Genomic DNA, 11495 nt, shown 5'->3' on the forward strand with positions numbered 1-11495 from the left:
ATTTCAGAAAAAGATTAATTATTAAAGCTAAGAAGACATGAGATGCCACATTGACATGCTGCTTATTAGTGTAAGAAGCATTCATGGATGGGATAGAAACAGGAAAATGCAAACACAGAGTAGCAGAGCTAGACAAAGGAAACACCTTTCTAAACATTTCACAGAAATAATATTAAAAATACTATTTCAAATATGAAATTACCTGGTTTCCAAATTGTGACCCAGTATACAGAAAACGTTGTATGTAGTAAAATATGAGCCAAGCTAGTGATATAAGCATCATGGTGATGAAAGCAATGGCTACAAACACAACTGACTGTCCACTGATGAACTCCTGCACATGTCGCGTCCCAACACCAATGGTCATTTTTACTGGAATTCCTCTTCGAACTGGTTCCAAAATCTCTATTCCTTTTGGATAACCAACCATAATTACTACTGTGTTGCCTGTTCCTGTTGGACAGTGAAAAATGGAAAACAAAACAAAACAAAAAAACATAAAAACAAAGTCAACATAATAAAGTAAGAATTCTGTTATGTGAATGCAATTAACCCTCTTTAATGAGAAACGTTAAGAGGTCAAATAAAGCCTGTGGGAAGTGGTCAAACCTTCTGAACAAAACAAAGCAGAATTATTTAAGGGAGGCAAGTGTAATTGCTAAAAATCGACAACAGAAGTTCTTAAAGGCATAATAAGTATTAAGAATTTATGTAAATAGCTGAAATAAGATATGTAGAAGTATATGGTGGAGGGAAAGAGAAGCTGGTGATATAGTCATCACTCCCCCTTTTTTATCCTTGGTCTACATAGCAGAGGCAATGGGGGTGAAATAGGGTATGAAGGGTTGTGATCAACAGAGACTGTGGGTGAGAGGGCACAGGGATGCGAGGGAGTGCAGTGAAATTTAGGGAGGCAGGAGAGGACTCGATGCATTATAAGGGGGATGGTGAAGAGTCAAGGGAACTGATGTCTGTGTGCAGGGTCCAGTGGGTTCATGACGGCAACATAGAAATTAATAGGGCTCAAGGCAGGGATGAAGATATCTAATGGGGCTTAGAAAACAATGTGGTGGGATATGTGGATAATAATAATAATAGGAGATAATAATAATAATAGAAGATAGTGGGAGGGATTTGAAGGGACAAGGGCAATGAATAAAGGACAACGAGGGGCAGTTTGGGGCTATGGTGCAATATCTGGGAGACCCACATGTTGGGGTGCAGGGAGCAGTTTTGTTTATGGCTAGTCTGGGGACTAACAGTTATACTTCCGTGGCACCAGGTGCCTGTTCACACTGGAGCTGGCAATCAGCACCCCTATTCTGACCACCACTCAAGCTATATTTGGTTTTACTTGGTTTTTAAACTGAATTATATAGCCCTACGCCCCCAACATATTAGTAACACTTCTAGGCTCTTTTTAATTGGAGAAAAAATGTGCACTACATTATGTGATGCCACACCACACGATTTGTATCCCTCCTTTCAAAATCTGTGATCTACCCATGGGCATATATGCATGTCTGATAGCGATATATTCAGGCCTAACATGCCTGCAGATAAAACTGGATGGTGATGTTAATATTCAGTTAGAAAATATATAAATAACATATACCTATAAAGTCTTGAAATATATAAAAGTATATATAAATATATATTATTTGCCCATATATTAAATATATATGCATTTTATAAATATATATAAGTATAATATAGAGTACATATATAAAGTCTTGAAATCACACACATTCTACAATGTACTAAACCATACACTTTTTAATTCATAAATCTTTAGTGGAGACATATATTTATCTTTTTGTGATGTGAGAGACACACCCAGTTAATTCCCGAGATTCTGCTACTATGAATCAATAGGACCTTTGAGTTCTTTTTTTCTCCTTTTAAATGAGATATGTAGATATAGAGTTTGTAGTGGAAATATTCTGAAACTCTAATCAGAAAGCTTAGAACTAAGGGCATTTATACATGTGCTTCAGGAGGCTGGGGGCGAGGGGACAATGACACTAATTAGCACAGGTCTGAGAGCTGCGTTAATTTAAAAAGTTCCTGAAGCATCACATGCATCAGTGTCCCCGCACTGAAAAATGGTGGGGGGGCACTTTAAAGCTCATCGAATGAGCTTTAGTTCAAAGCACCCCAACACCATTTTTTAGCACGGGGATGCTGATACATGTGACACTGGAATCTGCTCCGATGTGCTGTAATTACAGCGCATCAGAGCAGCCTCCCTGCACACGTATAGAAGCCCTAAGGTATCATCTCATTATAAGAATATTTCAGTTTCCTTTTATTCAAAGTGCTTTTTAGTAAAAGCACTAGACATGCACTTTTGCAAGATAAAACCACAAAACAAAAAACAAACCAAGAACTTATAAACAAAAAATCAAAGATTACAGTCACTCTCCTCCGGCTTTTTTCCTGTTTTGCCAAAACAAACAAACCAACCAACTGTTGGCTTAGAAATGGTATTTAAAGATTTGGTTTTTGAGAATTGGCTTACTACATGTATAGATGTATACATTATAAGGGTTTAGATGGGCAACAGGGGTTAACTGATTTTTAAATAGCTTGGGTCTCACAGTCATGTGAGATCACAGCCTTGGAAGCAGACAGGCTGTCTAACACAGGGGTGGGCAAAATGTGGCCCGGGGGGCCTGATGCAGCCCACCAGGCCATTCTATCCTATTTTAGAGGCCCCTAAAAAAATTAGAAAATTAATATTTATCTGCCCCAGGCTTCCTGTCATGCAGCCCTCAATGGCTTACCAAAACTCAGTAAGTGACCCTCTGCCCAAAATAACTGCCCACCCCTGGTCTATAAGGCCAACAAGAACACTTGGCCAACAATAAGACCAACAAGAACACATAGTTTGGAAAAATAGTGTGGGAACCAAGGGAGTACACATTATACTATCCCATAACACAAGATACAAGTGGCACCAGCTGCAAGGCGCCAGAACAGGAGGGCCCCGAGTCTTAGTTTTGGGGGAACAGACCAAATTAGGAGAAGGCCTGGAAAGACCAAATTAGTATGTGCGCATGTGATGGGCTTGGAATGTGTTGATGACAGTACATGGACAGTGTGACCACACAGAGAAACCAACCAGAGATAGCCATGGATGAAAAGTCATCAGGAGGGAAAGAGAATACAAAAGCAGAGACTTGAGAGTAACAAAGGGTCCCTCCCTGCCCTGCCTGGGTCCCTCCTTCTCGTCCTTCTTCTCCAAGAGGGGTCCCCATCTCCATCCCCTGGGAAGGGTCACCAAGGCCACCATGGACAGAGGGCACATGACCAGCCCGTCTCATACATCCCACTTTAGGAGGGGGTGTAGGCCTTGGCATCCCACCTCCAGACTGCTGACACCTAAAAGAGAGCCTCAGAGTGGAGACTGTGTCCTGGCCAGATGTACTTTGACTCTGATGAGGCACCCTAGAATTTGGTAGATATACAGAACTGCTTGATTGTTTGTATTGTTTCTTTTCTGTTATTACTGTGTATCAATAAATCTGCCTATTACCAAATAGAAAAGTTGTGGTCAGTCTGAGGGCAGGTTGCCCTCCCGCCCTGTGGAACAAGGCCTCTGGGTCCTAAATCCACCAACCAACCAACCCACCCACAAACAGTTGGTTTATCCTCAAAGAAGTCTACCTCAGAATCTTCAGAAAGTAAACAAAGTGCACTAAATTATTAGGCTCTGATACTATCCATATCAGTGTAACAGGTCTCATCTCAGGGTCTCCAGGTTTAGTGAAAGAGAGTTGTTTATATAGTCCCCGTACATTTCTGTGCAGATTCTATTAATCTCTTGAGAAACTATATTTTAATGCCTGCTTTGCTCTCATAGTTTCATTCCATCTTTTCTCAGAACTACAAGAAGTGCATGTATTCCCAGGAAAGAAGAGAAAGGAAAGGGATTCCAACCAACCCCACCAAATGAAGCTAACACTTCAATGCTAAAGCATGGTTTTTCTTTCTTAGACACCTGAGACTGCTCATGTCAGAATCACTTCTTCCCTGAGGTTTGGATGGACCTTTTTATTCACAATATATTAAACTTCACATATTTGAAGAGTCCTGTCTAAATGCATTTAAGGTGCATGTGGCAGAGGAGGGAAGCAATGAAAGTGGCAATAGATGCATAACCCTTTCCCACAGTGCACAGACTTCTATGTATAAAGACAGTGGGCAAGTTTTTTTTAATCCATCTGTCCTTTCCTGCTTTTTCAGGCCAAAGTAGCTGGTCAACACATACTATTAGACTACAGGCTGAAGAAATATTTGGCAACTTAAGCATTACAGCTTTACTCTCATAACTCTGCTAACAAAAGCTTATTCACAGATAAACTTAATTAATATAAAGCTAAGGTTGTCCTGTAGTTTCCTATGCCCTATTCAAGTTACGTGATACTTGAACCTCTGACAACCAAGAAATGAGGAGTTAAGGTGTATGCACTCGCATAACTTCTTCTATGGCCCCCTGGAACAAAAAAAAGACTTTGGGAATTCTGTACCCACTCCAACTCTAGCGTTAAGCACAGCTGTATATGGAGGTTCAAGCAAAACAGGCTGGCAGAGTTGCAATTGTGAAATGAGATCTGAACTCCACCTCCCTCACATACTAACTCACCCATACTAACTCACTCACCCAGGCACTGGGGATCTCAAGCTCAGGGCCTGCAAGCAGCAATCCCACAACCTCTCCTAACAGCTGGACCTTTTGGACCACATCCTGTGTCCATGGTACATAATTAGACCCAGGTACATAAGGAGAGATGCACAGTACAGGTTTCCCTTGCTTTATGTGGGTTCTGTATGTGCAAATTCACTCATGCAATGGCTCTTTTTATACCAAAAATTCACTATATGCAAGGTATATTCACTCTTATGCGATCGGTGTGGTGGAAACCCACAGTCAGCTGCTTTGTGTGGAGTATTGTGGGAGTGACATGCACCAAAATATAGTCTCCTGTGTAGAGCTTTGCTCCTTGCTCATTGTCTGTGACACGTGTTTCTGTAGTTGCCATCCCCACTATGATAGTGCCCTGTACTTGTGTGTATTGTCTGCTGTTGGCAAGTACCAAAATTGTCTTGTAAAAGTGGTAGAAATGGGTCAGTACAGTCGATGTCTTGGAACGTATTCTTATTTGTTACATTTTAAACTGGGTTCCCTTTATGCAAATTCAAGTTATACACCATTTTCCAGAAAGACATGTACAGTATAGACAGCATAAAGCAAGGGAAACCTGTATATACAACTATGGTGCAGGCTACAAGATAACACGGGGTATGTTTGTACAGTGCAAGGCAGCACCATACTGAGACATACCTGAGCCAGAAGCCAAGTAGTTGCATTATTGCTGTCCTGCACACTAGCCAAAAAGCTCAGCCAAGAAATAACACATACTTGCCTGGGTAGTATTGAGGTGATACTGTCACTGTGATGATCCAGGAGAGATACAAAAGGCAAGAATTCTTCTGGGTGGTATCTTTTATCGTACCGTGTGATTGGTAGGCAAGCTTTTGGGTATCACAGTACCCTTCCTCAGGAGGCCTATATAGTGCAAGGCAGCACCATACTGAGACACACCACAATTGTACCTCAGCCAGAAGCAGTGTAGCCGTGTTTATGTGGAAGACTTAGGAAGGGTGCTGATATATCCAAAAGCTTGCCTATATCCATACCAAGCATACATATTAAGCCAATAAAAGATAGCATCCACGAGAATTCTTGCCTTCTGTCTACTTGCCTGTCTTTCACGCACTTAAAACTCAGCAATAGCACAGCACCTCAGCATAGGGTTTGCTTCTGCAGAAAGAGGCAGCACATGTAGACAAGGTGGTTCAAATAGCTCATGCTAGTGGAGAGGAACCCTCAGGTCAACTCTAGACATCAAAATAGACATAACCAATTTGTCCCCTTGAGCCACCATAGTTAGAAAGCCTTGTAGTGCATGTGTACTGTAATCACAGACATGTGTCTAACATTCACTATGAAAAAGCTAACCTTATTTTTCATATTGATTCCAATTTTGCTTCCCTGCAAAAGGTAGTAGGTTGCATTCAGTCTCAATACACTGAGGGCCTACCTGGCCACGATCAAAGACATGGTTTGATTCCCAGGTTTGCAACAATTGCAGTAAAAAAAGGAGTTGATAGAATCCGTCAGTTAGAAGGCACAATAACTTTTTTGGAAACTCAGGAACCCATTCATCAAAAAAACCCCAAACAAAAACCACAAAAACCACCAAAACCCTGGGGAACGCTGCCCCCCACACAAAAAACCCTCCAGGTTAAGTCACTAACCTACATGCACCACAAAGTTAAATTTCAAGGTTCTTGAATAATCGCTTGGATTTTAGACTATTTAGAAATCTCAACCTTTAAATAGAAAGAAGTTCTCAGACTTTCCTACAGTAAAGCTGGTGCTCCCCTCAACGTTTCTGCCCCACCTCCCTGAGGCTCCATCCAAGGAGCTCTTTGTCAAAATTTTTATACGAGTACAGTTTAGTAGTAGGGCTATGCAAAGCTTCAGGCACTGATTTGATTCAGAGGAGATTCGGCCCAATTCAGCGGCGAATCTCCAAATCTGAATCGAATCGTAAGCCTCCGAACTGATTCGGAGAGATTTGACGATTCGGCCACAGGCACAGCTTTATATGTTTTTTTCTACGTACCTCGAGGTACCAAGTGCAGCTCATGAATGCTGAGATGCTGGGGCGGATGGAGCAGGCGGTGAACCTGGAATGGGCTGGAAGTACTTCCAGTCCACCACGGAGTGCACTGGGGACCCCGCCCCACCTCCCGGCATAGTGACTGGTCCTGAGTCAGGGCACACCCAGGGTCCCCCTGCAGTCGATTGCTGAGCCAGGGAGGCATGGGGGGAGGGAGGGTCCCGCCGTCAAGTGTGCAAGGGACCTCCCCCCACGCTCCTGTAGGACGCTCCATCCGCCCCACCACCATCTCAGCGTTCACAAGCCACGCCTGGTACCTCAAGGTATGTAGAAAACACATATAAAGCTGCATCTACGGCCAAATCATCGCATCTCTCCAAATCAAAATCGAATCTTCAGATTCAGCCGAACTGAATCAGGACAGTGATCCAAATCAATTGAATCACTGTCCCCCAAATTGGGTCGAATCTGAACAGACTACTGCCCACTTCACACACCGCTATTTAATAGCATAGCATTACTGACATAATGTCATTTATACCAAAAGAACTGTGGTTGTTTTTATAACTACATCTACAGCTATGTCTGTCAGGGATCAAACTGCTCTTATCACTAACTGAGAGACCTACACTGGCAAAAGTTCAAAGTGAAAAACTACCCAGAGAAATGTGTGATCCTAAAGGAGGGCACAGCAAAGAAAGAAAAAGGAATACAAGAGGAGATAGAAGACATACAAGAGAAGAAAAGGTACAACAGGAATGCAAAGTTGCTGTACTGACATGGGGGCACTCTAAAAAAGAATTTGTGTTAAATGGAGTGGAGGAAGCAAACATTATTTCCATGTGGAAAAGAGTAATCTGCTATTTAAAAAAAAAAAGAAGAAAAAAAAGGGACATGGGAATTAAAGCTATTAACAGACAATCCAAAGCAGTATAGGCTGATGCTTGTTGTTTAACTAAGTAAACCTATGGTACAAGTTAACCATGACTAACTTACAAGGTAGTGCCACTTCATTTACTTCAGAGGGAAGCTTACTTTCCCTCAAGGGTCTCAAACATGCTTTGAAACAGCTGCAAATCTCCTCTTTGAAGAAATGCTGATTTCACTAGAGGGAAGGAAACTTTTGCCTCATTAAGAACGCAGAAAAATTCCACTGCAAACTAAAATTTTGCCCGAAATCTCCTTTAAAGATCGCCTGGATATGAGCAACAGTGGTGAGCCTGTCTCTGCCTATACAATGTCTGCAACAGGATTTCTATCCACCAGGCATGCTTTGACTTCTTATTCTTTGCATCCTGCCCTGAAGGCCACCTCCCATTCCCTGACAATAACAATTTTAGAGACTAAGGTCTTTTTAAGTTCTCAAAACCTTTTAATACTTCCACTCACAAAATCCAACTTACTATAGTCTGGAGAGAATGAGGCAGACTGGTGCCAGAACACCTGGGCTCCTATCCTGGCTCACTCACATCCTTTGGAAATGGGCATGCTTGCAAAACATCACTTAATCACCCTCTTTCAACAACTGCCCCAACTCCTTGTAAGCTTTTACTAATAGGTTACTGTTTATAGAGTACTTCAAGGAGGAAGTCCCTAGTATCCCACTAATGCCCGAACAGGAATCTACATCCAGGGGGTTAAGTCTGGATGTTAAGAAACCATTTCTAAAATGCTTCCTATACGGTTTTCTTCAACACATAATGAATGACAAATCCATGCATTAACCAATGGCGAGGCACTTGGCTACTGAGGGGAGCACCGTGAAGATGCCTCTGGGCTAAACAGAATCCAATCAATCAAGCCTTCTCCCCTCTTTAGCAGCCTGGACAGCAGCTCCAGGGTCTCCCCCAGCAGCAGCCTGGTGCCCCTGCCTCAATTTACTGCTGGGGCAGAGGGGACAGAATCATAGAATCAAGGGACCAGAAAGGACCTGCCAGATCAAGTCTGGTCCCCTGCCATGGGTGGGAGGTTACTGGGCTCAAATGAGCTCAACAAGGTGCTTACCCAGCCTCCTCTTGAACACCTCCAGGGATGGCAACTGCACCACCTCTGTTGGAAGTGTGTACCAGGTTCTAGTTACCCTTATGGAGAAGAAGGTTTTCCTTAGGTCCAGCCTAAATTTTCCCTCTATTAGTTTGTGCCCATTGGTCCTCGTCCTCCCAAGGGGTACCTTCCTGAAGAGTTGCTCTCCTAGATCTTGGTGCTCCCCCCTGATGTCTTCGTAGGGATAAGCACTGCGAATGCCTCTCTTTGGGGCTCACGCCTGTGTCGCTGGACAGGGACAACTCGAGGACTTAGGGGAAGGAGCCCATGTCCCTAACAGGTCCTTGGGGACTCAACCCCCCACCAGCTGGGTTTCCCCTATCAGGGAGGCTTTGATCAAGCCTCTCCACCCTCCCCACAACAAAGGACTTGAATCACACCCCTCCACAGCGCCCCCCCACCCCCTGACCTCCACAACCCCCTAGCTGCTTCCACCCTGCTCAGAAGGGAGGGGCTCATGTCGCACCCTGCCCATCCCCCCGGGGATGGAGATCGCCCCCCCCACCGGGGTGTGCGTGTCCCTCTGATCGCTCACCGAGGTGGGACATGGAGACGGTGGCGTTGCCGAAGCGCGGCTCGTTGTAGATGACGACGGCGGCGGCGCGGCGCCGGGCCGCGTTGGTGACCTTGTCCTTGAAGGTGCAGCCGCCGCGGGCCACCAGCGCGATCCAGGGCGGCTCCAGGGCGGCGGCGGGGCGCGGCGGCTGCGGCACGTCGTAGTCGGTACCGGCGGCGCAGCCCTCGAGGCGGCGGGCCGAGGCGGCGGCGCCGCGCGGGATGCCCACCAGGCCCTGCGCGCCAGCCTTGGGCGAGCTGTCGCCGTAGCGGCCGCTCTCGCCATTGCCGCGCACCGTGCGGTTGCTGCGAGGCTCCGTGTAGGCGGTGCTGACCCAGGCCGTGTACCACTCCAGCGCCCGCGCGCAGCCCGCGCCCGGCCCGCCGCCCAGCGCCAGCAGCGCCGCAGCCACCAGCGTCAGCCGCGCCCGCCGCAGCATCGCGGACACCGCGCGCCTCGGCCTGTGCGCAGGGGCCGGGAACCGCCTCCGCTAGGCCCGCCGGCGCCTCACGGCTTGCGATCAACCACAGCCACAGTCCCTCAGCGCGCGGAAAGGAAGGGGCGTAGCCTCCCGCTCGCCCCGCCCCTGCCCTCTAACCACGCCCCCTCACCGCCGGAGAGGAAACCAGGCTGGGGTGAGGGGGCGTGGCCTCCCAGTCACCTCGCCCCTCCTTCTTTAGCCCGCTCCCTTCTCCCAAGAGTCCTGGCTGCGCGGGTGAGGCTAGATGGAAAGGGGGAGGAGCGAGTGGCAGGCCACGGCTCCCAATGGTCTGGCGATGAGAAGGCTGAGGGGGCGGGGCCAGGTGACAAAGGGACGGCCCGCCCTCCTGGCCGGGCCCGCTCTCCTCTCCCAACAGCCCGGCGTTGAGGACTGAGGGGAGGGGCTGGAGGACAAGGGGAGGAGAGAAAATGAAGTCATGCCCCCTCCCTCAGCCAGCTTCCCACCTTCCAAGACTCTGCCGAGGCTCCACTTTGGGGGCTGAGGGGGCGGGGCTAAAGGTAAGGGACTTCCCTCTCTCCTTACCTATGGCCCCGCTCTCGGGGCGGGGCTAGAAGGGGAGGGGTGAATGGGAAGCCACGCCCCCTCCCCTCAGCCCGCAGGGAGGCAACCACTTTGGCCGGGGTGACAAACATTACACCGGGGGTGTTGGTTTACGGACGCGGGTAGACATGGCTCTTTGGGTATCTTTTATTAGACCAAATAGTTGGGAAAAAAATTTTTTTGCAAGCAGTCGGGTACAAACGCCTTTCTTCAGGCAGAGGGAGATGGTCACATTAGACAGGCACCCTCCCCAAGTGCTATTCGTCCCTTTTACCCTGCCTGATCTTCAGGGATCCTGGTTTTCTGTGATCAAAAATAAATCCCCAATTTTCAGATCCAAAAAGATAACCCAAACTCCACATTTTTCTGTGATTAAAATGAAACACCACTATAGATAGATAGATGACAGATAGATATTAGTGGTGTTTCATTTTAATCAGGAAAAAATGTGGAGTTTGGGTTACTTTTTAAATCTGAAAATTGGGGATTTTTTTTTAATCAAAGAAAACCAGGATCCCTTCAGAGCTGTTGTGCTCTGTGTTCAGTTCCCTGTCCAATCTGCTGCTCTGCTTTCAGCTTCCTGCCCTGTCTGCTACTGTGCTGCCTGCCCCGCTTCCCAATCTGCTCCATATCAGGCACAGGGGCAGCCTGTGCCCTTGTGGCAGGCCTGCTGCAGGTTGGCCACCTCTGCTTACTTGCAAAAAAGCTTACTACATTTTGGAGGTGGAACTGGCAACCTCACAGTTACTGTCCTCTGAGCTTGTGCAGAGTAGCTCCTGCCTTGTACATTCACACCTCTGGCCACTGGCCAGGATGCAGACAAAGCCCTAAGGTGTTACTATTTTTACTTTAACCTGGGGCCATGGATTGTATCTATTTCAAGGCAGGGCTGTCAAGTCACCCACATTTGGCCAGTGATACACATGCACATAATCACCATCTTTGCATACTTGGTGAATAAAGTAGGTCTCCAGAGGAAGGATAGGAATGGAAAAGAGGAAGTGGGGGTGAATGGAGGGAACATGTGGTCCAAAGCCAGGTAGGAATAGAGCAGGGTTTTTCAACCCTTATGGATCAGTGTACCCCTGGTGCCCAGACGCAGACCAGTGTACCCCCAGCAGCCAGATGTGGAGCAGGCGGGGGGGGGAGAGGGCATAGGTGC

At 46.7% G+C, this 11495-nt stretch overlaps 2 protein-coding genes across 12 annotated transcripts in view; one reads left to right on the forward strand and one right to left on the reverse strand.

The window, feature by feature from the left end:
- The window catches only part of CNOT11 (CCR4-NOT transcription complex subunit 11), a 48577-nt gene extending 44485 nt beyond the window's left edge, over positions 1-4092 (forward strand). Inside the window, exon 8 of the mRNA XM_059721009.1 lies at positions 3887-4092. Coding sequence (XP_059576992.1) covers positions 3887-4007 — 121 coding nt within the window. The 3' untranslated portion in view covers positions 4008-4092. The remainder of the gene's footprint in view (positions 1-3886) is intronic.
- RNF149 (ring finger protein 149) overlaps positions 1-9887 on the reverse strand; it is a 32062-nt gene extending 22175 nt beyond the window's left edge. For 3 of the 11 annotated variants that reach the window (XM_019485054.2, XM_019485052.2, XM_019485053.2), the window contains exons 1-2: positions 9271-9885; positions 203-453 (exon numbers count right to left, since the gene is read on the reverse strand). In XM_019485054.2, the coding sequence (XP_019340599.1) occupies positions 203-453; positions 9271-9730 (711 nt within the window). In that variant the 5' untranslated portion in view covers positions 9731-9885. Of the gene's footprint in view, positions 1-202; positions 454-9270 lie in introns of all 11 variants that reach the window. The other 8 variants (XM_019485055.2, XM_019485058.2, XM_019485059.2 and 5 more) reach the window with 6 other exon arrangements.
- Between the last annotated feature and the right edge of the window lie 1608 nt (positions 9888-11495).

Source organism: Alligator mississippiensis, chromosome 1, assembly GCF_030867095.1.
Source record: "Alligator mississippiensis isolate rAllMis1 chromosome 1, rAllMis1, whole genome shotgun sequence".
Lineage (NCBI taxonomy): Eukaryota > Metazoa > Chordata > Crocodylia > Alligatoridae > Alligator > Alligator mississippiensis.